The 25,002-nt window shown below is 38.9% G+C and overlaps 1 protein-coding gene across 6 annotated transcripts in view; it reads right to left on the bottom strand.

Moving 5' to 3' along the window:
* Nucleotides 20,605-25,002, bottom strand: part of XPO1 (exportin 1) — a 45,245-nt gene continuing 40,847 nt past the window's right edge. For all 6 annotated transcript variants that reach the window (XM_021087484.1, XM_021087485.1, XM_021087486.1 and 3 more), the window contains 5 exons: nt 24,112-24,280; nt 23,328-23,462; nt 23,083-23,242; nt 22,903-22,999; nt 20,605-21,693 (listed from right to left, as the gene is read on the bottom strand). In XM_021087484.1, coding sequence (XP_020943143.1) covers nt 21,547-21,693; nt 22,903-22,999; nt 23,083-23,242; nt 23,328-23,462; nt 24,112-24,280 — 708 coding nt within the window. In that variant the 3' untranslated portion in view covers nt 20,605-21,546. The remainder of the gene's footprint in view (nt 21,694-22,902; nt 23,000-23,082; nt 23,243-23,327; nt 23,463-24,111; nt 24,281-25,002) is intronic.

Below are 25,002 nucleotides of genomic sequence, written 5' to 3'. Positions count from 1 at the left end.
CAGCAACCACCTACCTGATAAAGCAGTCAACATCAAGGCAAAACTCCACTGAACCACCAGGGAACTCCAGCAATAAGCTAAATTAAGATAGTGTTTTCTTAGACATAATGATTTTGCACACTACAGTATAAACATACCTTCTATATGTATTGGGAAACCAAAAAATTCATGTAACTCATTTTACTACAGTATCTGATTTATTGCAGCAGTCCGGGACCCAACCCACGATATCTGTGAAACATGCTTGTATTACCTAATTATTATTTTGTTTGACTTTTTAACAAAAAAGTATGTATAACAGGGGAAGAAAATCCTATAGAAGCATGTAGTGATTTAACTAATCCTAAAGGAGACTTTCCAAAAGCCAATAATTTGAATTGTCCCTTTGTTCCCCACACACCCCTAGGTTTTTTTATACTTTCAGGCAGTGCCTCATTGTAATGAACATGGAAGTTGAATGCCTAGAAATTGATGCCCTGAAAACTTTCCATACTGTGGTCCTTTGGAAAGTGTTTGTAAAACCCTCTATGTAAACCCTCTTCTGAAAACCACTGCTCTGAAATCTTTGCATTATGGCCTAGTTGAGGCATAAAGATTCCAAACATTCACAGGTTTGATGTTTAATTTATAGTCCTGATGTTACAGACTGGAAGAAGTTTATTCTATCTAAAGAATTTTTTTTTCTTTGCTTTTTAGGGCCACACCTGTGGCATATGGAGCTTCCTGGGCTGGGGTCTAATCTGAGCTCTATTTGCCGGCCTACACCACAGCCACAGCAGTGCCAGATCCCAGCCACATCTTCCACCTACACCTCAGCTCATGGCAACGCCAGATCTTTAACCCACTAGCAAGGCCAGGGATGGAACCTGAAATCTTCTGGTTCCTAGTTGGATTCGATTTTGCTGTGCCACTATAGGAACTCCAAGAATTTTTTTGTAATAACCACCACTGTGTGTCCTTGATCATGTTACTTAATCTCTCTATGCCTCTGTTTCTTTAACTATACAAGGAGCACTAATGATAGTACCTACCTCCAGGTTGTAAGGATTAAATGAATTTATGCAGATGAAATGTGTAGAACAGTGTTTGACTTATAATAAGCACAGAATTAAATGATCATCTTTTGTTTGAAAGAGAAAAAAATTACATCAGAATTTTTGCTGTCTGGTGAATTACTCTCAAATTATTTGCAGTAATTCTTAAACTTTGGTTCCCATGAGAAGAATTTAGAGTGCCTTGTTTTTTGGGGGGTGGGGAAAGAAAACATATTCCTTGCGTATTTCCCAGAGATTTGGATTCTGTTGGCCTGATTTGGGCCCAGAAATCACCTGTTTTAACAAGCACTCCAGGTAATTCTGATGCAGATGGCTCTTGTCTGACCCTGTTTATTTGAAACACTATAGTCAGGTTTAATCCCATTTCGTCAACATACATCCTGCCTATATTTAAAAGCAAGAAGTCTGGTTTCTATTTCGACTGACTTTTCTTTGGCCCAGAACACCCAGAGCTCTTTTACCTCTTCCTCATGTAACAAGGTTTCAGATTTGTACATGGTCCTGATTGAGAAATTAAGCCTTGTCTAGAGAATAGCAATGTTTTCATGAGATATGGTATCTAGAAATACAGTCTGACCTCACAAAGTAGCAAAAAATTATGATCTTTTTTGTTCTAGACAACATGCTCCAATTAATTTAGCCATATAATATTTGGCAACTCTAAACTGCAGTTAATTAAAATATTTAGATCTTTTTCACATTTTCTGCTGCTATATCTCTTCCTATATTTGTGCAATTTTTTTAACCTACTTGCAATATTTTGCAATTATTTCTTGTAAACTTTTTTCATGTAAAAGTAATACTACTCACTATAAAAGCTAAAGAAAAATTTTCAGCATGGAAAAACTAAATACTGACCATTATCCAATATCCAATCATAGGCAGTATCAACATCTTAATACATGTTGTCATTCTTTAATAGGCATGTAAATCTCCTTCTATCAAAATGGGATTAACATGTTTAAATGAAACAAGTATTAAGAATTCCTTATTAACATGTATAGATATATAATGCTTTTATTGTCCTTAGTATAGCATTTCATTGTAATGATTCACTGTAATTACATAAAACTGGACTCAGCTGATGAACATTTAAATTGTCTCCAACTTACCCCTCTTAAGCAGCACCGCAATAAACTCTCTAATGCACATATCTCTGTGTACTGTTTCATTTATTCTCCTAGGACAAATTCGTACAAATGGAGTTATTGCAAATGACTAACTTCAGATAGACCCTCTGTGTCCTGGATGTTTGTTTTCTGTCTCCTTTACTGACTGTTTTTCATCTCTGAACACTGGAGTACCCAGGGCTCAGGACTCCACCTCTTCTTATTTACTCTCTAGAAGATCACATCCAGTCCCATGGTTTTAAATACCACCTAAAAACTACTAAATTCATACCTCCAACCCATCCTATGCCCTGAGTCTAAATGTTGATTGGAAATCTCCACATAGCCCCTGAGCATTTCAAACCTAATAGGTCCAAGTTTGAGCTTTTGATTATCTCTGCCAAGCCTGCTCCTTTCCTGGCCTAACCCAATCCAATAAATGGCAACTTCATTTAATTCATTTAATCTATTGCTTAGGCCAGAACTCTCTGGGTTTTTTTCTTTTGTTTTTTTGTTTGTCTTTTTAAGGCCGCACCTGAGGCATATGGACGTTCCCAGGTTAGGGGTCGAATCAGAGCTATAGAAAATATATCCAGGAGTTCCCGTCGTGGCGCAGTGGTTAACGAATCCGACTAGGAACCATGAGGTTGCGGGTTCGATCCCTGCCCTTGCTCAGTGGGTTAAGGATCTGGCGTTGCCGTGAGCTGTGGTGTAGGTCGCAGACGCGGCTCAGATCCCGCGTTGCTGTGGCTCTGGCGTAGGCCGGTGGCTACAGCTCCGATTCAACCCCTAGCCTGGGAACCTCCATATGCCGCGGGAGCGGCCCAAGAAATAGCAACAACAAAAGACAAAAGACAAAAAAAAAAAAAAGAAAAGAAAAAATATATCCAAAATCTGGCCTCTTTTCACTCTTCCCACCCAGTGCAAGCCACAGTCACTTAAAGCTTTGATTTTAATGTCACTTCTCTGGTCAACGCTTCCAATGGCTTCTGTTTTTATTCAGAATAAAATACATAATCTTGCCATGACAGTTAAGTCATACATTATCTGACCCTCATCCATCTCTGACCTTAGTTCTCTACCACTTCCTTCTCACTTCCACCCTAGCCACCCAATCTCTTTGTTGTTCCTCTAACACAGTGATTTTCAGCTGGAGGCATTTTCTCCCCAGGGGACATGTGTCAATATCTGGAGACATTTTTGGTTGTCACAACAGTGGCGGGGGCCATTTTACTGGCATCTAGTAGGTGGAGGCCGGATATGCTGCTAAACCGCTTACGATTTGCAAGACCACCTCTACAACAAAGAACTACCCTGTCCAAAATGTCAATAGTGCTGAGGTTGAGACACTTTGCAGTAATATACCAAGGATGTTCCATTTTAGGACTTTGCACTCACTGCTTCTTTTGCCTTGAATGCTCTTTCCTTAGCACATGCTGTGCTTCTTTACTCCCTGCTGAAAAGTCACCTTATCAGAGAAGCCTTCCCTGATCACCCCATGTAAGGTAACATCCCATAGTCACCCACTATACCTATGTTATGAATATATTTGATTATCTCGCTTCTTACCCTAGAATATAAGCTCCATGAGAGCTAGATCTTTGTTTTCCTTGTTGTATCCTGAGCACATTGCAGGCACTCATTAAATATCTATTAAATTAATGAATGCATTAAGATTGTATCATTTTATAATCCTATCAGCAGTGATGAGAGTTCCCATTTCCTTATATCCTGAGTATACTGGCTAAGTAGTCTTTAAATTTTTGCCCATCTTATGGGTGAAAAATGGAATTTTTGTGGAATTCTATTCACTCTATTTGGAAAGTTTTGTTGTTTTTGGTTTTTGATCCTGAATCTGTCATTCAAACTCTTAATTTCCAATTCTCTTAATCATCTGATAGTGGAATAATAATTAAGATTATTATGAAACATAAAGTTTTAGGGCAAATTTCTTTTTTCTTTTTTTTTTTTTTTGTCTTTTTAGGGCCGCATCAGTGGCATATGGCGGTTCCCAGGCTATTGGTCCAATTAGATCTGTAGCCGTGGGCCTACCCACAGCCACAGCAATACTGGATCCAAGCCACGTCTTCGACCTGCACCACAGCTCATGGCAACACCGGATCCTTAACCCACTGAGCAAGGCCAGGGATCAAACCTGTGTCCTCATGGATTCATTTCCACTGAGCCACAATGGGAACTCCCTGCAAATTTCTAATTGAGAAAAATAAAACTGAAATTATAAATCAAGCAAGGAACTTTCAGTGTAAATTACATTATCACAACTGGTTTAAAAACCTAAATATTGGGAACCCTCCTACACTGTTGATGGGAATGTAAATTGATGTAGCCACTATAGAGAAGAGTATGGAGTTTCCTTAAAAAACTAAGAAGAGGAGTTCCCATTGTGGCACAGCGGAAACAAATCTAATAATCTTGAGGTTGCGGATTTGATCCCTGGCCTCACTCAGTGGGTTAAGGATCCGGCACTGCCATGAGCTGTGGTGTAGGTCACAGACACAGCTCAGATCCCGAGTTGCTGTGGCTATGGCGTAGGCTGGCAGCTGCAGTTCCAATTAGACCCCCAGCCTGGGACCTTCCATATGCCCCAGGTGCGGCCAGGAAAAAAAAAAAAAACTGTATTTAAAAAAAAGAAAAAAGATATATGCACCCCAATGTTCACAGCAGCACTATTTACAACAGCGAAGACATGAAAGCAACCTAAATACCCATCAACAGATGAATGGATAAAGATATGGTATATACACACAATGGAATACTACTCACCCACAAAAAAGAGCAAAATAATACCATTTTTTGCAGCAACATGGATGAACCTAGAGATTATCATACTGAGTGAAGTAAGTCAGAAAGTAAAGACAAATACTGTATGATATCACTTTTATGTAGAATCTAAAAAAATACAAATCAACTTATTTACAAAACAGAAAAAGACTCACAGAAATAGAAAACAAAGTTATGATTACCTCAGAGTTCCCTTCGTGGCTCAGTGGTTAACGAATCCATGAGGTTGTGGGTTCAATCCCTGGCCTCACTCAGTGGGTTAAGTATCTGGCATTGCCGTGAGTTGTGAGGTAGGTTGCAGAATGCAGCTCGGATCCTGAGTTGCTGTGGCTCAGGTGTAGGCCAGTGGCTACAGCTCCGATTAGACTCCTAGCCTGGGAACCTCCATACACCACAGGTGTGGTCCTAGAAAAAACAAAAAAGACCAAAAAAAAAAGTTATGATTACCAAAGGTGAAAGAGTTGGGGGAAGGATAAATTAGGAGTTTGGGATTAAAAGATACATACTACTGTATATAAAACAAATCACCTACTGTATAACACAGGGAACTATATTTAATATCTTGTAATAACCTATATCAAGTGGGATTACATCAAACTTAAAAGCTGCATAACGAGAGAAATGATCAACAAAATGAAAAGGCAATCTACAGAATGGGAGAAAATTTTTGCAAACCATATATTGGATAAGGAGTTAATATCCAAAATATATAAAGAATTCATCCTACTCAGTAAAAAACAAACAAACATCCTAATTATAAATGGGCAGAGGAACTAAGCAGACATTTTTCCAAAGACCTCCAAAGGGCCAACAGATAAATGAAGAGATGTGCAACATCCCAAATCATCAGGTAGTTGCAAATCAAAACCACAATGAGATAACACCTCACCCCTCTTAGAATGGCAGTCATTAAGAAGACAAGAGATAGCAAGTGTTGGTGAGGATGTGAAGTAATGGACTTCTTTGTGCACTGCTGGTGGAGATGTAAATTGGTTTAGCCTCTATGAAAAATACTACGGAATTCCTCAAAAAAAAATTAAAAATAGATCTAACATATGATCCAGCAATTCCACTTCTGGGTCTATACCCAAAGGAAATGAAAATTGGTATCAAAGAGATATATGTACTCCCATGTTTATTGCAGCATTATCCATAAACACACACACACAACATGGTATTATTCAGCCATGACAAAGAAGGAAATCCTGCCATTTGCAACAACCTGGATAGACCTTGAGGAAATTATGCTAAGTGAGATAAGTCAGTCAGAGAAAGACAAATATCATGTGATATCACTTACATGCCAACCTCGGAGTTCCCACTGTGGTGCAAGGAGATCTGCAGCATCTCTACAGTGCTGGGACACAGGTTCAATCCCCGTCCCAGCTTAGTGGGTGAAGGATCAAGCATTGCCACAGCCAGCCATCGGTGGCAACTGGGGCTCAGATCTGATCCCTGGCCCAGGAGCTCTATGTGCTGTGGGGTGGCCAAAAAAAGAAAAAACAAAAACAAAAGCAGGAGTTCCCGTTGTGGCTCAGCAGTTAACGAATCCGACTAGGAACCATGAGGGTTAAGAATCTGGCGCTGCCATAAGCTGTGGTGTAGGTTGCAGACACAGCTCAGATCCTGTGTTGCTGTAGCTGTGATATAAGCCGGCGGCTACAGCTCTGATTAGACCCCTAGCCTGGGAACCTCCATATGCCTCGGGTGCGGCCTAGAAAAGACACCAAAAAAAGGCAATATATAATGTATCAAAACAAAGTGTTGTACCCCTTAAATTTACACTGTGTTATATGTTAAGTAATAAAAAAATAAAAATTAATCATTTAAAAAGTACTAAATTGGCTTCACAACCTTCTAATGGGTTATAAACCTGTTATGGAAAACACTGATAAGACAACACCCTCACTTTACAAATAATTAAACTGCCAGTTTGTTTTTCAAATTTTTCATAAAACATTTCAGTAGACAATAACAAACATCCATTTATCAACCATTTTGCCCTATTAAATCCTCTATCCATATTTGCTTAATTTTTTCTTAAAGAAATAAAACATGTACCTCTGTATTTCTAATAGCATTTTACACCCCCACTTTTCTAAGTAATCATAATCTCTTATTTCAATTTGGCATTTTTCCACACATTCACATCTTTATATTATCAATACATAATATTATATGCATTAAAAATATAACACAAAAACCTGACATATTTTTCAAACTTTAAGTAGATGGTGTACTACTTTTAAAATTGGGGAGTTCAGGAGTTCCCGTCGTGGCGCAGTGGTTAACGAATCCGACTAGGAACCATGAGGTTGCGGGTTCGATCCCTGCCCTTGCTCAGTGGGTTAACGATCCGGCATTGCCGTGAGCTGTGGTGTAGGTTGCAGACGCGGCTCGGATCCCGAGTTGCTGTGCCTCTGGCGTAGGCCGGTGGCTACAGCTCCGATTCAACCCCTAGCCTGGGAACCTCCATATGCCGCGGGAGCGGCCCAAGAAATAGCAACAATAACAACAACAACAACAACAAAAAAAAAAGACAAAAGACAAAAGACAAAAAAAAAATTAAAAAAAATAAAAAAATAAAAAAATAAAATTGGGGAGTTCCATTGTGGCATAACGGGATCTCTGGAGCGCTGGGTCACAGGTTCAATCTCTGACCTGGCACAGTGGGTTAAGGATCCATCGTTGCTACAAGCTGTGGTGTAGGTCACAATCATGGTTCAGATCTGATCCCTAGCCTGGGAATTCCATATGCCATGGGGAGGCCAAAACAAGAAAAAAGAAGATTGGTATTTTCACTCAAGTTATTTTTTAAGTTTATCCTAGTCCATTCATTATAACTATACATGGTATCTCAATGTATGACTTTATCAAAATTTGTCCATTCTCCTGTTGGACATTTAGTTTATTTCCAGTTTTGGGTGTTAGAAACAATAGTGCAATAAACATTCCTGTACATCTCCTTGGATACGTGTTCAAAATTATCTCAGAAATATATTCTGAGAATTAGTACTGCTGGATTCGGGATAAATGACTCTTCAGCTTTTCTAGACATTGCTAAATTGCTCTCCAAAGTTGATGTGCTAATTTATACTATCAGTAGTAGACATAAGATTTCCTGTTTCTTCACATCCTCACAAAACTTGGTTCTTATCAGACATTCTTAATCTTTGTATAAAATGCTGTCTCGTTGTTTTAAATTGTACTTTCAAGATGACCACTGAGATTGAGCAATAAATCATTCTTAAAAAACCCAAGGCCATTACTTTCAGACAGAATTCTCCCTCTGACATCAAAGCACTATTATAACACTGTATTTGTATTCCTGTTTGATGCTTACATGTCCCTGTCCTCCTCCACTGGACTGCTTTATGCCTTCCTAACAATGGTGGAAAGAACACATGGAGCCAGAGGCCTGGATTTGCATCACAGCTGCTCTGTCACCCCATAATTCTGTGCCGGTGGGCAAGTGAAAACTTCACCTGCTCAGACTCCTTCACCTGTAAAACAGAGATGATGGCATCGACAAGGTTCTTGAGAGGATTAAATGTTACAGCAGGTTATTATTAGCTACCATTGTATCCCAAACAGCTCCTACCTTGGTATACAGTAGGCTTGTTAATGAAGGCACGAAGGGCCACTCTCTGCCTCTATCTATTCACTTCCGTGTTCTGCAGACACATCACATTACGCTTTGGGGCATTCATTCTTGCTGTTTTCTCTGCCTTGTTTGCCCTTACCACCTTCTCTATGAAGCTGATTCCTCGGTTCTTCAAGGCTATTCAAAACAGTGTTCCCTGCCTTCCCCATCATGCCCAGTCACTTCTGGATTAGGTGCCCTCCTTTCATATCCCATCACAACTTGTGCACACGCCTATCATTGAGCACTTCGAATTTTTTTCTGTATCTCTAGTGGAAGATGGGGCCCTAGGTATTCTACTCATCATTGTAACTGCAGCAACTAACAGAACCTAGCACTTAATGAGTAGACTCAGGAGTTCCCATTGTGGCTCAGTGGGTTAAGAACCCAACTAGTATCCATGAGGATGCAGGTTTGATCCTAGGTTTCACTCAGTGGGCTAAAGATCTGACACCTCTAGCTGTGCTGTAGGTTGCAGACATAACTTGGATCTGGCTAGGCCAGCAGCTACAGCTCTGATTCAACCTCCACCCTGGGAACTTTCATAAAACAAAGCAAAAAAAGCAGACTCGGCATTTGTAGAATTGAAAAACATTTGCTCACCAAGCATTTTGCTGAACTTTACCTCCTCAGAAATCCCAGGGGCTCATAATGCTGCCATGGTGTTCAGGCTCCAACCACAAGACCACCAAACCATTTTTGGGTTCAGAGAATGACAGTAACTTGCAGCCCATCCGACAAGTTTATTTCTACTTACTTATTTTTGTCTTCATTTTAAGGATCACACCTGAGGCACATGGAGGATCCTAGGCTAGGGGTCAAATCGGAGCTGTAGCCGCCAGCCTATACCATAGCTACAACACCACCAGATCCAAGCCACGTCTGAGACCTACATCACAGCTCAGGGCAATGCTGGATCCTTAACCCACTGAGGCCAGGGATCCAACCCGCATCCTCATGGATACTAGAGGAGTTGGTTACCACTGAGCCATGACAGGAACTCCTAGAGAAGTTTTGAGGATAGCATGACAATGCGAAATCACTTTTGATGTGTGCACACTCTTAGATATTCAACTGATTAGAAATATCCCCACCAAACTGAAATAATAGGAAAGAAGTATAGGAAAGATAAAAACGCACTATTTGAAAAAAAATTTCTCTTTGCCTCTGAGTCAAATGGAGAAGCACTAAATGAAACTAAGGTAGCAAACTTACCTTCTGTCCTTGAACATTCTTAAAACATTCAAGGTAACAAAACACTTTTAAAAAGAGACTTAGGAGTTCCCGTCGTGGCGCAGTGGTTAACGAATCCGACTAGGAACCATGAGGTCACGGGTTCGGTCCCTGCCCTTGCTCAGTGGGTTAACGATCCGGCGTTGCCGTGAGCTGTGGTGTAGGTCGCAGACGCGGCTCGGATCCCGCGTTGCTGTGGCTCTGGCGTAGGCCGGTGGCTACAGCTCCGATTCAATCCCTAGCCTGGGAACCTCCATATGCCGCGGGAGCGGCCCAAGAAATAGCAACAACAGCAACAACAACAACAACAGACAAAAAGAGGCAAAAAGACAAAAAAATAAAATAAAATAAAATAAAATAAAAAGAGACTTAAGCCCCAGGATGCAGCTTCAATCCCCAGCCTGGCACAGTGGGTTAAAGAATCAAGCCTTGCAGTGTAGGCTGCAACTGAAGTTCCCTGGCCCAGGAACTCCATATGGTGTGGGATGGTCAAAAAAGGAAAAAAGAAAAAAAGAAAGGGAGAGAAATGGGAATTCTCACGAATTGCTTGTGAAGGGAAAAAAAGAAAAAAGAAATAATCTTTATGAAAGTTAGGAATGATATTCAAAATTAATAAACAAATTTAATTAAATCATTCCCTTTTTTTATTCCCTAGATAAACTAAAAAAACATATATTACAAACATTACCAAGTTAGGGCACAAATTGTGTTGTTCATCAAATTGTTCTTAACAAGTTTTCACTGATTTTTAGATTTTTTTTTTTTTTTTTTTTTTTTTTTTGCAACATCTGTGGCATTCAGAAGTTCCTGGGCCAGGGACTGAACATGCACCACAGCAGTGAGGCCAGATCCTTAACCCACTGAGCCACCAGGGAACTCCCAAATTTTAGTAACTGTTGGTGTTATCTTTTCTTTGATACAACTGTCACTTAGCTACATGTAGCCCTCAATGAATAACAAAGGGAATATTCAGGAGTTCCAGTTGTGGCTCAACTGAAACGAATCTGACTAGCATTCATGATGACACAGGTTTGATCCCTGGCCTCGCTCAGTGGGTTAAGGATCTGGCATTGCCATGAGCTGTGGTGTAGTTTTCAGAAATGGCTCAGATCCTGTGTTGCTGTGGCTCTGGTGTAGGCCAGCAGCTGTAGCTCTGACTGGACCCCTAGTCTGGGAACCTTCATATGCCCTGATGCGGCCCTAAAAAGACAAAAAGAGGAGTTCCCGTTGTGGCGCAGTGGTTAACGAATCCGACTAGGAACCATGAGGTTGCGGGTTCGATCCCTACCCTTGCTCAGTGGGTTAAGGATCCGGCATTGCCGTGAGCTGTGGTGTAGATTGCAGACTCGGTTCGGATCCTGCGTTGCTGTGGCTCTGGTGTAGGCTGGCAGCTACAGCTCCAATTAGACCCCTAGCCTGGGAACCTCCATATGCCGTGGGAGTAGCCCCAGAAAAGGCAAAAAAAAAAAAAGACAAAAAGACAAAAAATAAATAAATAAATAAAATGTTTAGAATCTCTTTCAGCTTCTGCCGAACTACAGGAAAAATTAGTTTGAAAATTTTCTAACTTTTTAGTATGTTTAACCTCACTACTATCAATTAAATCATAAAGTTGTTTCTTGGAATCCTGTGGTTAATTACTTGGTTTAATAATATTAACTTTTGTTCAGTTTCAATGCATAGGACATCGTAATTATAATCTCGCCAAGATTTAGGTTTCAGTAGTGAAAGAACTCCGTATTCAAAGTTCACTGTATTTTTCATTTCACTTTAATGATCAAACAACAAATACATGTTCCTATAATTTCTTTGATAATTTAATTATCTCTTAGAATTAAATATTTTATATTGTTCTACATTTCATATTTATTCATTTCTATAAAATCTTTTACTTTACTTCCATAGTTTCCTTACTTTAGTTTTATATACTCAATCATTTTACTCAATTATTGGATTAATCTGTCAGCTTTAATAACTTAAACTGGCTTCCCAAAGATCCAAAAAATATTAACATCTGTTAGGATGCTGTTTATTAAAACCAAATCTTTAAAGAGAATTTTAATTTCCAAAGATTATCCTAATTTCATAATTTCTGTTAAACTAAGTATATGAGGATTGATTCAATTTCTTTTTTTTTTTTTTTTTTGTCTTTTTGCCATTTCTTGGGCCGCTCCCGCGACATATGGAGGTTTCAAGGCTGTGGGTCTAATCGGAGCTGTAGCCACCGGCCTACGCCAGAGCCACAGCAAATCGGGATCCAAGCCGTGTCTGCAACCTACACCACAGCTCACGGCAATGCCGGATCGTTAACCCACTGAGCAAGGGCAGAGACCGAACCCACAACCTCACGGTTCCTAGTCGGATTCGTTAACCACTGCGCCACGACGGGAACTCCTGATTCAATTTCTATACTGCTTATTCAGCTCTTGCACCATAGGCTGCCCATCAAAGTCCACACATTCTTCTGATTTTTATTATTCCAATTCCCTATTTTTCAACCATATATTTTAATTTCCTTTGATTTTTTTGATGTGCAATCAAAAATGAAACTTACCCAATGCTATTTAAAGTAACTTATTTGATTTCCATTTTTTGTCGCATCATCCAGAGATAGTTGAATACAATGAATTAATGCCGAATGAAAATATCCAGAATATTTTCTTAACTTTTGGTTGAAAGTCCAGATTTTCTTTCTAATTCTTGCTCAGTCTGTACAAAATTCAATCTGAATTTTATGTAAGATTTCTTATTGAACTCTCTCTCTCTCTTTTTTCTTTCTCTGACTTTTTAGGGCCACACCTATGGCATCTGGAAGTTCCCAGGCCAGAGGTCAAATCCAAGCCAGAGCTGCTGGCCTATGGCACAGCCACAGCAACTCAGGATCCAAGCAATGTCTGTGACCTACAGCACAGCTCACAGCAACGTCAGATCTTTAACCCACTGAGCAGGGCCAGGGATGGAACCTGCATCTTCATGAATACTGGTTGTGTTCATTACCACTGAGCCACAGTGGGAACTTCTATGAGTAGGTTTATTTTCATTTTATAGATTTGTTGAAAAATCCCTTGTATAATAAGATACTGTTTGAGTCAAAACTGTATCAAGCAAGCTAGATAGCTGAAATGATAAATTTGGGATATACATGCATGTGCCTGAAAGGAGGGCTGCTAACTTTCATTACCTTTTTAAGAATTTCAGGCTATGAAAGAACATTTAGTCTTATGTCAATTGTATATAACCATGATTACATCTATGTCCAAATATATGAACAGAAAAAGACTGAAATAAATGTAATAAAATAATAGCATTGGAGTTCCCGTCGTGGCGCAGTGGTTAACGAATCCGACTAGGAACCATGAGGTTGCGGGTTCAATCCCTGCCCTTGCTTAGTGGGTTAACGATCTGGTGTTGCCGTGAGCTGTGGTGTAGGTTGCAGATGCAGCTCGGATCCCACGTTGCTGTGGCTCTGGCGTAGGCTGGTGGCTACAGCTCCGATTAGACCCCTAGCCTGGGAACCTCCATATGCCACGGGAGCGGCCCAAAGAAATAGCAAAAATAATAATAATAATAATAATAATAGCATCTTACACTAAAACACTAAAATTCCAAATGGATCAATGATTTAAATGATTGCAAAGAATGAATCTAAAAAGCAAAACAAACAAACCAACATAACAAAACAGAAACAGACTTATAGATACAGAGAACTCTGGGTAATTGCCAGAGAGGAGGGGGGTAAGGATATGAAATAGGTGAAGATTAAGAAGTATAAACCTCCAGTTACAAAACTAGTAAGCATAGGAATATGATCAATAATACTGTAATAACTTTGTATGGGGACAGATGGTTACTAGACTTATTGTGGTGATCATTTCATAACATGTGCAAATGTCATATCTCTATTTTGTGTGATTGTCTTTTTACTCTATTTTGGGGAGATCTCAAGTTATCCTTCAACTCTTCAACAGTAGAAATAAAGAACTTAAATTTCAAACATTCTTACTTGTCTAAATTTACCTTTAATATATAGTATTCTCTTATTTCTGGCTTGCTATAGCTTCTTTTAACTTCTCTGAGGTTATTGGTTAGTTTTCTGTTTACTTTTCCTGCCTATGCATGGTTTTTGTTTTCTCTAAGTTTTTTTCTTTTTTCCCCTGATTGTTCCTGTTCTAGCTTTCATATTGAGACTGCCCTCAGAGGCCTGGGTAATCCTTAGTTGTCTAGTTGTACTTAAAGTGAGAGAATTAAAAAAAAACAAACAAAAAAAAACTGACTGGAAGGCTGTGCCCATGAGTGGGGCTCATCTGCTGTGATCTTCATTGCAGAGTGGTCTGACTGAGTTTTAGTCAGAGAACTTCTACAGGTACCTTTGGTTCCTTCCTCCTGAGTTGGTCAGATTCCCGGAGATGATTCTTGCCATCTTTTGCCAGAAGCATCAGGGTCTAGCTACTAGTTTTCCTGGGAACCAAGAAGGGAAAGAAGGCTTAAGAATGACAGTATCTAGATTGCACAGGTTCACTTAATTTTCCTGTTTTCAGAAAAGGAACCCTTTCCCCAAAGTAAGAGTGACTAAAGAAAAACAAATAGGTACAAAATGGTGCAAATAGGGGTGGATTCATGCTCTGAATCAAAAAACTTACACAATTGGGGAAACTGGTTGAGAAAAAGAATACAAAACTACAAATACACAATTATGTACAGGGAGTTCCCATCGTGGCTCAGCAGTAATGAACACAACTAGTAACCACGAGGACTTGGGTTTGATCCGTAGTCGTGCTAAGTGGGATAAGGATAGGCGTAGGCTGGCAGCTATAGCTCCGACTGGACCCCTAGCCTAGGAACTTCCATATGCCGTGGGTGTGGCCCTCAAAAGACTAAATAAATGGATGTGTATGACAGAGGGGAAAAAAAAAGACTTAATAAAGTACAAAAGTGAATACTTACTGAGAATGAGGACAGAAATCTTAATAATCACACATTTCAAAAACTGCTAACTACAAATATCACACATACCTAAGATTCCTAAAAGGCCTTGGAAGGATCTCTGGCAAGACAGAGGCCTTCAAGTCTAAACTTCATGAGCTTCATGTTAAACTCTTTAAGTGCTAGACAAACTTGAAAAGGTGATCAGTGTGTGCTGAATCGTGCTGGGTATTCAAGACAAATCTTCACATTGGAATACTTGCTTCTTTGAGGTACTCCAAATTCTTATCGGGATATTCTTTAAGTACCTTTAACAGAATCAACCACAATGTAGACTTTAACAGTGATCTGCCCCTAAATGTTTTGGCTTAACTCTCTCATTTCCCTTTCAAATACCCCATCCCCCACTTTTTGAAGTTATGCCTCTCATCAATTCTATTGCTTCACAATGTGACAACTTCCAAGAGACAATTCCAGAAGGCATAGCTCTTAAGTTACTTGTGAGGAAGGCAAAGAGAGTTTTGGATGAGGGCGACTGTAACTATCATGCTGGTAACCTTGGTAAGGTTTTATATCCTACCATCTGTCTTTTTCTGTCTCTGTCTCTCTTCCCCTTGGGACTTGAAAGTAAGAAGCAGGAAAGTTCTCAGAGGAATACATTTTTTTTTTTTTAATTTGAATGCATGTATCTGAAATTTTAAAAAAAAAAAAACTTTTTTTCTAGAGTTCCTGTCGTGGCACTGTGGAAACAAATCCAACTAGGAACCATGAAGTTGCGGGTTTGAACCCTGGCCTTTCTCAGTGGGTTAAGGATCTGGCATTGCTGTGGCTGTGGTGTAGCCCAGCAGCTGTATCTCTGATTAGACCCCTAGTCTGGGAACCTCCATGTGCCGTGGGTGTGGCCCTATAAAGCAAAATAAATAAATAAATAAATAACATATACACACACAAATTAGATTATTTGTCTATCAGGGAAGCAAGAGTGTTATGTTCAGGACAAATCTATTATGTCTTGCTGGAGTACAAAAAAATAGTGTATCCCAGCTCTCATGGAACTCTGGTCTTATCCTAATAGGTTAACAGAAGAGAGATGTAATAAACTAAGTGCAAATTGATTAAGTGTAAAGAAATACTGAGAGTAAGACAACAAAGGAAGATTTTTGAAAGTGTAGCAAGTACTCCCATGTCAGGAAATAAAATGTTCAGTCGTGTCTAGACAGAGGGGAGAGTAGTGATAGGTCAGGAGTAGATCAATCAAGAAAAGGACTCTGGAATTTTTGATAATCATTTTCCCAAAAGATCTTTTTCACAATGGAAGTGACAGGTTTCCCATATAAGTTTCCTCAACTCTCAGACATGGCCCTTTTCCTGTAATTACTCCTCTTCTTTGGGTTTTAAAGTCTTCATCTTATAGTCAGCTTCAGCAGTTGTTTTTTTTTTTTTTTTTTTTTTGGGCTAGGGAACAAACCCACATCACAGTTGTGACCCGAGCCACAGCAGTGACACCACCAGACCCTTAGCGCACTAAACTACCGGGGAACTTCCAGGAGTTTCTTTTTATCTCGAAAATCAAAATTACACAGCAATTAGTAATAAAGAGTAAATGTAACAAAGAGGAGTAAATGGTTTTGTCTGCCATCCTGTAAGATGGATTTTCTTTTCTGAATTGTCTATAGTGAATGACGAAGGCATCTGCCACAGGAGCAGCAATTCCTTTGGCATTTTCAGTACCTCATTGCTTAGGGAAGCCTTTTTACTTTTCTCATGGAGACTTTTTTCCTTTAATTTTTGATGAACTTGTGCTTGGGACTATTTTTTTCAGTTCACTCTCCCCCATTTCTCATTAACAGAATGCCAATTTTACTGAGTGGCATGCATTCAACTTTAAGATTACATCCCTCAGCTTGTCTTGTTGGGTGAGGCTGTGGAGATGTATTCAAGTGTTCTGTAACTTGTTCCGAGTTTTACAAAAGGAAGCTTTTATCCTCCCTGTCACCTAAAATGTAGACGTAATAGCTGAAATTTCCATAGCCATATCTGACCTTGGGGTATAACCCAGGTGCTGAGGACAGAAAAACTCCTAAATTGCCAAAACCTTGCGATATCATATAGCTGCCCTTGCCAAGTTCTGAATTGCTTCTCTGGACTTCACTGATACAAGCACAACAAAATAAATACATAAATCACTTATTACCTTTTTGTTATATGACCCCAAAAAACACCTTAAATATTCTTAAATACACAACCACTTTGTGAGCTAGCGTTTATTCCCTAAGGCATCCAGGAGAAAATTGTAAAATTACCATTAATTTTCTAACTGAAGTGAAGAACACAAAAAGCAGTAAGAAACTTTAAGGTAATGAAAGTACTATCCATAAATATATTTTTAATGTAATAATTCATTTTGTCCATGAGCTTTTTTCTTGGGGCGGGGGGGGGGGTGTGTGCCAGAGGCATGCAGAAATTTCCAGATCAGAGACAGAAACCACACCACAGCAGTGACCTGAGTCACAGCAGAGATGACAGATCCTTAACTACTACATCACCATGGAGCCTCTCCACGAGCTTCTGATCACACCAGCATAATCAGTTGACTTGCAACTTTTTGAACCTCTTTTCCACAGACTTAAGCCTTCATATCATTATTGAATTAATTCTTCTGGAAACTTTCTGGGAGGAAAACTCAACACACATACCGCTAAATCAGACCAAATCCTCTCAACATTCTTTTTTTTTTTTTTCAACATTCTAATATATTTTCTCCAACTCTTTTAATGTATGTTGTATACTGGCATCAAATCGTGAAAAGCCTGAAGCTTAGGTAAGTTTACCATAGATTCTGCTCAATATGGGGTTGACAGTCTATGAAGACACTTGTTATACTTACTGCTCTATTTCAAATCTAAGATATCAATTACCAAGATGTGCCACCAAGCTTGAGAAAACACTATCAATGGATAAGCAATGGGATTCTGTTGTATAGCACTGGGAACTGTGTCTGGCCACTTGTGATGCAGCATGATAATGTGAGAAAAAAAGACTGTACACATGTATGTGCGACTGGGTCACCTTGCTGTGCAGCAGAAAATTGACACAATACTGAATCAGCTGTAATGGAAAAAATAAAAATCATTATAAAAAAGAAAACACTTATCAACCAAAACAGTAAGTCCTTACCGCAAAATGCATGAATTGGTTGCAGAACCCCTTTTGAAATTTCATTATCAACTTCTCATGAATAAAATTGCACTGCATGGCATTTGGTGAACAAGTCTTTGCTTTACTGCTCTTGGGCAGCCCTCCTGCTTAGGTCCCAAAGGAAAATGTGGTCACCACTTTGTAAGAAAACATTGAAGTTTAATTACCCTTATAACAATGGGTACCTCCTTCCTTACCAAGTTTATATCTTGCTGCCCCTGGATGCCTATTTGCACAAAGATGACATTTTTATTTTGTTGCCAGGCAATCCTTCGTATTTTTTCCTTTTGCTACCCCTGTGGCACACAGAAATTACTAGGCCAGGAGTTCCTGTTGTGGCTCAGTGGTTAACAAATCTGACTAGGAACCAGAAGGTTGCGGGTTAGATCCCTGGCCTTACTCAGTGGGTTGAGGATCTGGCATTGCCGTGAGCTGTGGTGTAGGTTGCAGATGCGGCTCGGATCCTGCATTGCTGTGGCTCTGGCAAAGGCTGGTGGCTACAGCTCTGATTCGACCCCTAGGCTGGAAACCTCCATATGCCACAGGAGCGGCCCAAGAAATGGCAAAAAGACAAAGAGACAAAAAAAAAAAAAAAAAAAAAAAAATTAAATTACCAGGCCAGGGATTGAACCTGTGCCGCAGCAGTAACCCAAGCCACAGCAGTAACCAGCCAGATCCTTAACCGCTAGGCTACCAGGGAACTCCTGTAAGACCCTTTCAAATAGCAATTAAAACTAATAAAGACACACAGCTCTAATTAAACTCATACATGGACAAACAGGGAAATGTCAGTAGTATTGCCTAGCCACCCTAAGTTTTAAGATGCTATGGACTATAAAATAAACCCCAATTTCCAGGGATGCTAAAATGTGAACAAAAAAATGCATCTTACTCTCAATGAGATATCCTCACAACTGACACAGGAATTAGCTTTGTGACCCATTTTTCTAAGTTCAAATGAGTGCATATTAAGCACCTAGACTAGGATTCAGATCTACTCATGAGACAATTTCAGTTCTCCCCCACAGTTTATAACTGAGTCATTGCCTTGTTCCAGGAATTAATCAGCCCTAAACCAAACATCTCAAATGACCAGGCATCAGTATGCTTTGCTGTCAAATATACTGATGTTGGCCTGAATTATGATTAACTGTCAATTAAACAAAAAATGCCCACCCTAGATTTACTATTGCTGTCATGTTCTCATTTTGGCCAAATCTCCCTTGATCACACTCCTGCAACCAATCTTCACACAGGGGATTTTAAATATGGAATGGAAAAAAACTGATGACATCTATTATTATTTTTGGCCATGACCTTGGCATGCCTAAGTTATTGGGTCAGGGACTGAACCCATGCCACAGCATGAACCCGAGCCACAGCAGGGACAACACTGGATCCTTAACCCATTGAGTCACCAGAGAACTCTGAGATCTACTTTAAATTAAAACAAAACAAAACAAAAACCACTTAGGAGTTCTCATTGTGGCTCTGTGGTTAACGAATCTGACTAGCACCCATGAGGACACAGGTTCAATCTCTGGCCTCACTCAGTGGGTTAGGATCGACCTGGCATGGATGTGAGCTGAGGTGTAGGTTGCAGATGCTGCTCAGATCTGGTGTTGCTGTGGCGTAGGCCAGCAGCTACAGCTCTAATTTGACCCCTGGCCTGGGAACCTCCATATGCCACAAGTGCAGCCCTAAAAAGCAAAAACAAAAAGACACAAAAAAGACCAAAAAAACAAAAAACAAAAAAACACCTCCGCTTAAAACTGAGCTTTCTAGTTCAATCTATGTACAAATTTTAAATGAACGTGTCTTTATGTATTTTTTATCTTGAAGAAGTGATTCTTTTTACCTATGGCTATTAACAACTCGCTTTAACCTAAATAAAGGTTTAAGTTTATGTTTGATAGTGGCTGCATCCCCAGTTGCAAATCATTTTTAATTCAAAGTGAACTGCCCTGGTTCCCAAGCCAGAGCTTGGTTTCTTAAACATCCAGAACATAGCAAGGTAAGCAATGAGGCTGTAGAAAAATAAAATGATATATGACACTGGGTGGAAATGGTGACAGCTGTTCTAAACTAAATACAAATTATAGCTGATTCAAATAGAACAATTTGCACCTGAACTCTTACTGATCCAAGAAAACCTTTTTTAGGTAAACATCAATGATAAGATCAAAGATTTAACAAAGCTAAAGTTTTAAATCAAGTCTTAACAATATTCTTTGAATACGTTTTAAAATCTAACCATTTGTTCCAGAAAATATTATTTATATGAGATTACATTCTACTGAAACGATGCCAGTTTTTCCAAAACCCTCTAAAACTAGGAGTATAGCAATTACACCAAGTTGTTGATTCTCCAAAAACATGAAGCACTTCAAATGCTTAGGGGTTCAATCCTAACTGGAGAAGAGAAGATGCTTTTTTAACTGCAAATAAAGTCACAGAGAAGAACAGAGGTACCTCAGGAGCGTGTTCATTTTATACAAGTGCTGCCTTTACTCAAAAACCTTAGAAATAATATTTGGGAGTTAAGAGGTACTGAATTCCATTTTAAAATGTTACCTAATACCTAAACACAAATAACCACCTTTATTAACATAGGAATAAGTTTGAGCCAATAGAGGGAAAATAAATGTAAACCAAGTTTATTTTGCTTTTTAAGTAGTGTTCTTAAAGCACTACAGCTTGGTAAACAATGTAAATTAGTATAAGTCATCTCAAAAGCCAGAGTTTTGTTTTGTTTGTTTTTTAATGAGTTGTTAAAAAGATGCAGCCTATTCTAACAGGATAAATATTTTTAACCATTTCACTTCGAGTTAATGAAGGCTCACAAATGAGCAACACTCCTCATTGAGGAAAACAAAAAGCTGTTGTCGACAAGCGACAGCACACACACACAAAAACAAAAAGAACTGTGTAAAAATAACTAACTGTGTTCCCATATTTTTTGAAGTTGCTTTACAATGGGATGATATGCACATGATCTTGCTGCAAACTTGCCATACAGACTTGTAATACATGTAGTCTAGACAAACGATTCAGTCCAAGAGGTGCTAACTCCAGACAATGCAGCACTATAATCCTTTTAACAACGCAATTTGTTTTACTCATTATCTTTTCTTCTAGACTGAAATACAGGCTAGAAAGAAAATGCTCCCTAATTAAAAATGGGTATTGTTTACAGGAAAAATTGTATAATTTTGCATTAGAATTTACAAGTATATGTTCAAATTGAATTTGCCTCCTCCCCCCATCCCAGCCACAAAATGGGCATGAAGTAAAATTTTAAAAAATGCCTTAATTTTCAACTTCATGCAAACTAAATAAAGATGACCAAAACAAAAGCTTAAACAATGGAAGGATATTTCACAGAAAATTTCTTATACAAAAAAACACATAAGAAAAAGGGCCACTAGGTGACATTTTAATTTACAAATTGGCATCATTTTGGTCGACAAATATCCAGATGCTGTTTTCATCTGCTAACAAGAGTTGCAGAAGAAAAGAAAAAAAGAAATAAAGAAAAAAAAAAAAAAAACAACCCAAGAAAAACCCAGCATGACTTCCGATTTTAATCACACATTTCTTCTGGAATTTCATGTGGATTAAGGATGCCAGGGACAGACATTTGAAGTTTATGTTTCTCTTCCTGAGCCTGTCGAAGGGCTGTTTCTCTTTCTTCCAAAAAGAGATCAGATGTATCTTCACCTGCAAACTCCTGTGAAAACAGAGTTGAAATGTCAGCACAATGAACCTGAATTTGGAAAACGACTTGCATTTGGAAAGAAAGAAAATTGTAGATAAGCACTTCCCTGCTTAAACAAGTGATAATTTATTCATCAATTGTTGAGTTGAAATTATACATAATTGAATTAAAAATCAAAGGTGTTATTTGGGGGGGGGAAGATTATAAAGAGACAGTGTAATGCCATATATAAAATACACTTCATAAGAAATAATATTAAGATGTTCCTTCTTGCCATGAGCTGTGGTGTAGGTGCAGATGCAGCTCGGATCCCGTGTTGCTGTGGCCCTAGCGTAGGCTTGGCAGCTACAGCTCCGATTCGACCCGTAGCCTGGGAACCTCCATATGCCGTGGGAGCGGCCCAAAGAAATAGCAAAAAGACAAAAAAAAAAAAAAAAAAAAAGAAAAAAAAGATGTTCCAAGGCTAATGATGATCACATTTAACTATATAATTACTGTCCTCATAATTGCATTTTACACAATTTTCATCCTTTATACACTATCTATGAATTTTTTAAAACTAAATACACATATAAATAATATATGTATATAAATACTTTCTTGTAATCAGTCTCAAAATAGTAAGAAAACTCAAGGCTGAACAGATTTGAAATGTTTGGGGGATCTTTTAGAAGATATAAATGTCTACATTGCAACACTGTGACCGAATCCATAATTTTTTTAAAGGAGTGGAACAGGAGAACGAAACAATGGTAGTTTCTTTGGGATTTTTATACCCGTTGTTAGTAAGGAACAGTACTTATGGGGAACTTTGATAATTAGCAGATAGCCTACTTTTCTTTCTGTAATTACTTTCTAGACCATGTGTATATTTGAAGTCAATTCTAGATACAAAAGGCGTTCCCATCATGCGCAGTGGTTTACAACCCAACTAGGAACCATGAGGTTGCCAGTTTGATCCCTGGCCTTGCTCAGTGGGTTAAGGATCCAGCTGTCGCCGTGAGCTGTGGTGTAGGCTGGAGACACAGCTTGGATCCCGCATTGCTGTGGCTCTGGCGTAAGCCAGCGGCTACAGCTCCAGTTAGACCCCTAGCCTGAGAACCTCCATATGCCATGGGAGCGACCCTAGAAAAGGCAAAAAGACCAAAAAAAAAAAATCTAGATGCAACAATCTAACCATATTTTACTCAATACTTATGCAACAGTAAATAAAATACATACTTTTATTTGTACCAGAAAATCCCTCAGATGTTCCTTGAATGCCGGAATATCCTGATTTAAGCTGAAAAGTCCAGTCACGAAGAGCTTTACTTGAGCACTGCAAGTCAAGATACAATGATTAAATAACTGCTTTAAAAAAAAAAAACTTATAAATTTAAGGTTATTAAAAAGTGTATTTACTCTTGTAGATGAGGGAATGCAGATTTAAGAAGATTAGCCACGTATTCCTGAATAAACATTTGGTTGTTTACTGGATTTCCAGGATTTAATGGTGTACTAATTTTTCCTTCTTCGACCAAATTAAACATATATGCAAGGATAGATGCATGCATTGTCAGACCTGTTGATAGGAAGGACATCATTAACCCCAAACTGCAAAAACAACCAGAACACTTAATGTTTTTATGACTTTAATAAATTCTTACCAGCAGTATGTGAGGTGTCTGTGACAACAGAAAAGATGTGCTGAAGAATATCACAAAAGTAAGTCTGATAGAAACTCTGAGCTGCAGCTTCTTCTTGTGCAACATTTTGTAAGAGTGTAAAAAGGATCTGTAAGCCTAAAATACATACAATGCCAAAATTACTACATAATGACAACATTCATAAAAAGACTTCATCTATTAAACAATTCATTTAAAGCCCATTCTCAGGTCTTTTTTTGGTAATGACTAACATCATCTGTATGTATTATATTGAATCAGTAATGAATGTAATTAAACTAGAATCAATGACTGCTTACTTAAGACTATAAAAGCTAGCCATTACCACCTTTCCGTTGTTTCTGAAGGTTTAGATGCTCCTCTCTACATCCACCCCCAAAGCAGCACAACTGAGTAAGATTTTTCTATTACATAAACCAATTATTATTTAAAAGTAAAACAAACAAATCCCCCTGCTAGAAATAGTTTTCTTGCTTTATTCTTAGCTGACTCTTAGTGCCACAGAGGAAAAGCATATGGGTAAAGGGAAACACTGGTGAGGACATGGATATGTGATGCTCTCCTTGCCTTGAATCTTACGCACATCTCCTCATAACTCAGTTCTGCCAATGGACTCACTCTAGAACAGATGATTTAACTGTTTATAGGACTTATTCCACATGTGTGCAACTGATGCACTCAAACAAGTGAAGTGATACCTACTTATCTACGACTATCTGTAGCTTGGTAGTCAAATACATAAAGAATACTGTTCCCATGTATTTACCTGTATCTGCTACATTCCTCATAGTATGTTTGAAAGCCCATATAATGGAATCCAAAACAAGTTTAAATTGTGCAGGTGGAATAGCCAGGAATGCTGGGAAACAATGAGAATTGACAGCCTGAAGCAGCAAGAAAAAGTTCGTTCTGTGTTCAGGATATTCTTCAAAGTCCTAAAAAGAAGTGGTGGGAACAAAGGAAAGTTTCAATGCCTCAATTATGGAAGGGGAAAAATAAGTCCTAATTCAGTATAAATGTTTGGAGTTTTTAGTGGATCCCATAAGATGTATGGCCTGCTGAAAAAGCAAACCCAAAGACAACAGAATTCACCTCTCAAGTAAGACAAAATTACTATTTATTATACCAATCACTTCCCAAAACAAAGGAATACAAGGTCATTTAATTATAAAGAGAACTCATCAAAAGCCACGTAAGAGGAGTTCCCATTGTGACTCAGCGGTAACAAACCTGAACAGTATCCATGAGGATGCAGGTTCTATCCCTGGCCTTGCCCAGTGGGTAAGGATCTGGCCTTGCTGTGAACTGTGGTGTAGGTCGCAAATGTGGCTCAGATCCAGCCTTGGTGAGCACACAGGCCAGTAGTTGAGCCATAGGGTGGGAACTTGCATATGCCAAGAGTGTGGCCCTTAAAAGACCAAAAAAAAAGCCACCTAAGAACCACGCACATTTTCTAGTAACTTTAACACAATCACTACCAACTTTTTTTTTTCTTTTTAGGGCGAACCTGTGGCATATGGAAATTCCCAGGCTAGGGTTGAATTTGGGCATCTGAGATCTATACCACAGCTTACGGCAACACCAGATCCTTAACCCACTGAGCAAGGCCAGGGATAGAACCCACATCCTCATGGATACTAGTTGGGTTCTTAACCCA

The sequence above is a fragment of the Sus scrofa genome, chromosome 3 (genome assembly GCF_000003025.6).
Source record: "Sus scrofa isolate TJ Tabasco breed Duroc chromosome 3, Sscrofa11.1, whole genome shotgun sequence".
Classification (NCBI taxonomy): Eukaryota; Metazoa; Chordata; class Mammalia; order Artiodactyla; family Suidae; genus Sus; species Sus scrofa.
The sequence above is the reverse complement of the archived record's forward strand: the minus strand, read 5'-3'. Positions and strand labels throughout refer to the sequence as shown.